Below are 3255 nucleotides of genomic sequence, written 5' to 3'. Positions count from 1 at the left end.
TCAATGATTTAAGAAAAGGAGAAAAAATTGTTGTATGTGCTCACCGTCTATGTTTTTATCGCTTTTTTATCACATTTGGTTGTCTTTCTCGTGAGAAGAAATTCAGTTCAAAAAGATATGTAAATAATGAAAGACCATATTTTATCTTTTGCAACAAATTATTAATTAAATTTTATTTTTTGTATGCAAGTTTTACTGGTTGTATACAAAGATATAATAGCATTATTATATAAAAGATACAATACATAATTATAATTTAGATTTTTTATTATATAATAAATTATAATTTGTTTGAAAGCTATTCGATGCAATTTTTTTTTTTTTATCTAATTGTGGTAAATCCACTTGGATCTTTTCCTAATTGGGCTCGCAAAATATTGTTATGCGATTATATCTTTGTATACAACTGGTGAATGGATCTTGCCCGTCACTGTACACGTGTCATTATCTAAAACAGCGCAAGTCAACAAAGGCAGAGGGTGAGAGAGAGAGAGAGAAAGAGGTTCGGGGAAATTCGACTATGAATCTAAGGAAAGTATGGGGATCGGTGTGGAGCCGATCGAATGCAAGGATTCGACGAAGGCGATTCAGGTTCTTCGTCTTCTTCTGTCGGCGCGTTCGATGAGCTACCGATGGATATACTAGTCCAGATACTGATGCTGATGGAGCCAAGAGACTTGGTGAAATTGAGATGTGTGGATGATGATTGATTGTCACTTGTCAGAGAGTTTCAGTGTCTAGCTTATTTTTGCAGAATGATTTCTAGTGAATCAGAGGAGTTGTCCTTCATGCGTGTTTATGGTCAAAGGGCACAAGTTCCCGACTCTATCATTATCGATGGTATCTGCTTTCTTCTCTCATCTTTGTGTTTATAATAGGCATGGGCGGGGTTCTTTTTCAGTTCAGCCTCCTGAGCACAAAGCATTTCCAAAAGAAACTCAACCTCTATATAGAGTTTTTTACTCTCAAAAAATGAACTTAAAATTTTAAATATAAAGTTTTAAAAAGGAAAAATTCATATTTGAAGTTTTACTACTCAAAATTCTAAATTTGAAGTTCATCTTTTTATTTGCATCTTGGTCCTTATAATTAATTATACATCATATTTATGATTCAAAAGTATTTTCTCATTTATCTTTTTAATCTTTAAAACTTTTGTACATCTTAAATATTTCCAATTTATTTTTTATAAATTTAAAATTTACACATAATTTTTTTAAAAATAAAATAAGTATTATAATATTTTAAAAGTAGAATTAGACAACAAGAATATTACAAAAAGATACATGAAAATATAAGTATTACACATATCAAATATTAAAACAACATTAGTAGTCTAGTAAATTTTCTCCGGAACTTCTAAAATATTGCCTAAACAAATTTTGTGTAACTGAAAATAGAGCATTAAGAAAATAATTTTATGTAATAATGTGGTATTGTGCTTGTAGTTTAATATTTAACTATGTATTTCTATTTATAGTTTTATATTTTAGTGTAATATTTTATTAATTAATATTATTATAATTTTTTTATATAGGTGTTCTTTCAAAAATGACTCAAAATTTCAAGTCAAACACAAAAATAACATATGTTCTTTTTGAAACTTTGTTTTGTCTTATTCACCATAGAAGTTCTAGTTATTCACGAAATTGTCATTACTTTTTTTTCCAGAAAATAAAGTTTTTACCTTACCATCCTCTTCTTCACCAAATATTTACAACTTTGCCATTGACATCAATACCTCAACCACCATGAACTACCAAATTGAAAGTGTTAATACCCTAAAGTTTTGATTTTTTCTCATCTTTTCTCATTTCCTATCCACACAAACCACATATCTTACACTGTTTCTCAAAATTTATCAAAAAAAAACTGAATATTTTGATTACAAATTATGTAAGGTTCATAAGCTCACGATTCTTGGTGATTAACGAGTAGGTAGCTGTTGTGGTGAAGTTCTGGGTGATTGGAGAAACCCTGCAAGTCATCTCACGAGTTCAAGGTATGAAATCACGAACTACATTTTATTTTTCAGATCTGTTCGAGAAGTCTTCTTCATCGAGAAGACTTCTCTGGTCAATGAATATGTTAGTTTTGCAATTGACCTTTTGTGTGTGTTTTAATAGAAGACTTCCCTAGAAGTCTTCTAACTTTCCTTTGTAAACAAAAAATTTTGAAATTCCAAGAAAAGACTTCTATTTCTCGGATAAACAGGTTACTTTTAAATTTGACCGAAGTTGGTCAGAAATTTGACTTTTTGTAGAAGAAGTCTTTCTGGAGAAAACTTCTACAGAAGTCTTCTGAAAGTCTTCCATAAGTCTTCTCAATGCCGGAAGATATCTGCGTGAGTTACTTTTGCAATTGAAAAATAATAGTAAAACATTTAATATCAATAAGAAGACTTCTAAAGAAGTTTTTTATAAGAAGACTTCTCGAGTTTAATTATGGGTTTTGGTCAAACCTTTGCCAGCGAGAGAAGACTTCTAGAGAAGTCATCCGACGGAAGACTTCTAAAGAAGTCTTCTCTCGAAAAGTCAAATATAGTCAATTGTAAAAGTAATGCAGCAGACTTCTTGCGACATTGAGAAGACTTCCGAAAAACTTTGAGAAGACTTCTTATGAAGTATTATCCAGGTAGACTTCCGTAGAAGTCTTCTACAAAAAGTCAAAATTTTGACTAACTTCGGTCAAATTCAAAAGTAACATGTTTATCCGACAAGTCTTCTCTGGGAATTTCGAAAAAATTTCAATTTCAAAAGTAAGCCAATATTTACAAAGGAAGATTTCCGAAGATGTCTTCTGTAGAGTAGACTTGTTAAGAAGTCTTCCTTCGTAAATTTGCAATTGCAAAAATGACCTAAATAGAAGACTTCGTTTGAAGTCTACACAGAGTAGACTTCTTTCGAAGTCTTCCGTGGATGACTTCAAAAGAAGTCTTCTACGTAAATCTTTATTAAACTTCAAATTCATCCAAAATTAAAATGAATTTTTAATATCTTCTTATTAATTCATGCTTGTTAGTAAATATTGGGACTACTGAGTCGAATTTATAACTTAATTTGTGATAATTATGAAGTTACAAACATTGATGTTTAATAATGTTTCTAGCTAAACGGAGAAGTTTTCTGTAAGTCTTCCTCATAGAAGACTTGTAGAAGACTTCATAAGAAGTCTTCTCCAATGATTTTGTTTTATTAATTTGATGTTATGTGTTTGTGTTGTCTTTCTCATAAGATACAATTTTTAACTTCCATG

General features: G+C 30.3%; 1 protein-coding gene across 1 annotated transcript in view; it reads left to right on the top strand.

Annotated features, from left to right (window-relative positions):
- Positions 1-374: 374 nt before the first annotated feature.
- LOC106317980 (actin-related protein 8-like) overlaps positions 375-3255 on the top strand; it is a 24992-nt gene continuing 22111 nt past the window's right edge. Inside the window, exon 1 of the mRNA XM_013755809.1 lies at positions 375-840. Within this exon, the coding sequence (XP_013611263.1) occupies positions 756-840 (85 nt within the window). The 5' untranslated portion in view covers positions 375-755. The remainder of the gene's footprint in view (positions 841-3255) is intronic.

Source organism: Brassica oleracea, chromosome C9, assembly GCF_000695525.1.
Source record: "Brassica oleracea var. oleracea cultivar TO1000 chromosome C9, BOL, whole genome shotgun sequence".
Taxonomy (NCBI): Eukaryota; Viridiplantae; Streptophyta; class Magnoliopsida; order Brassicales; family Brassicaceae; genus Brassica; species Brassica oleracea.
This window is presented reverse-complemented; position numbering and strand designations above follow the sequence as displayed.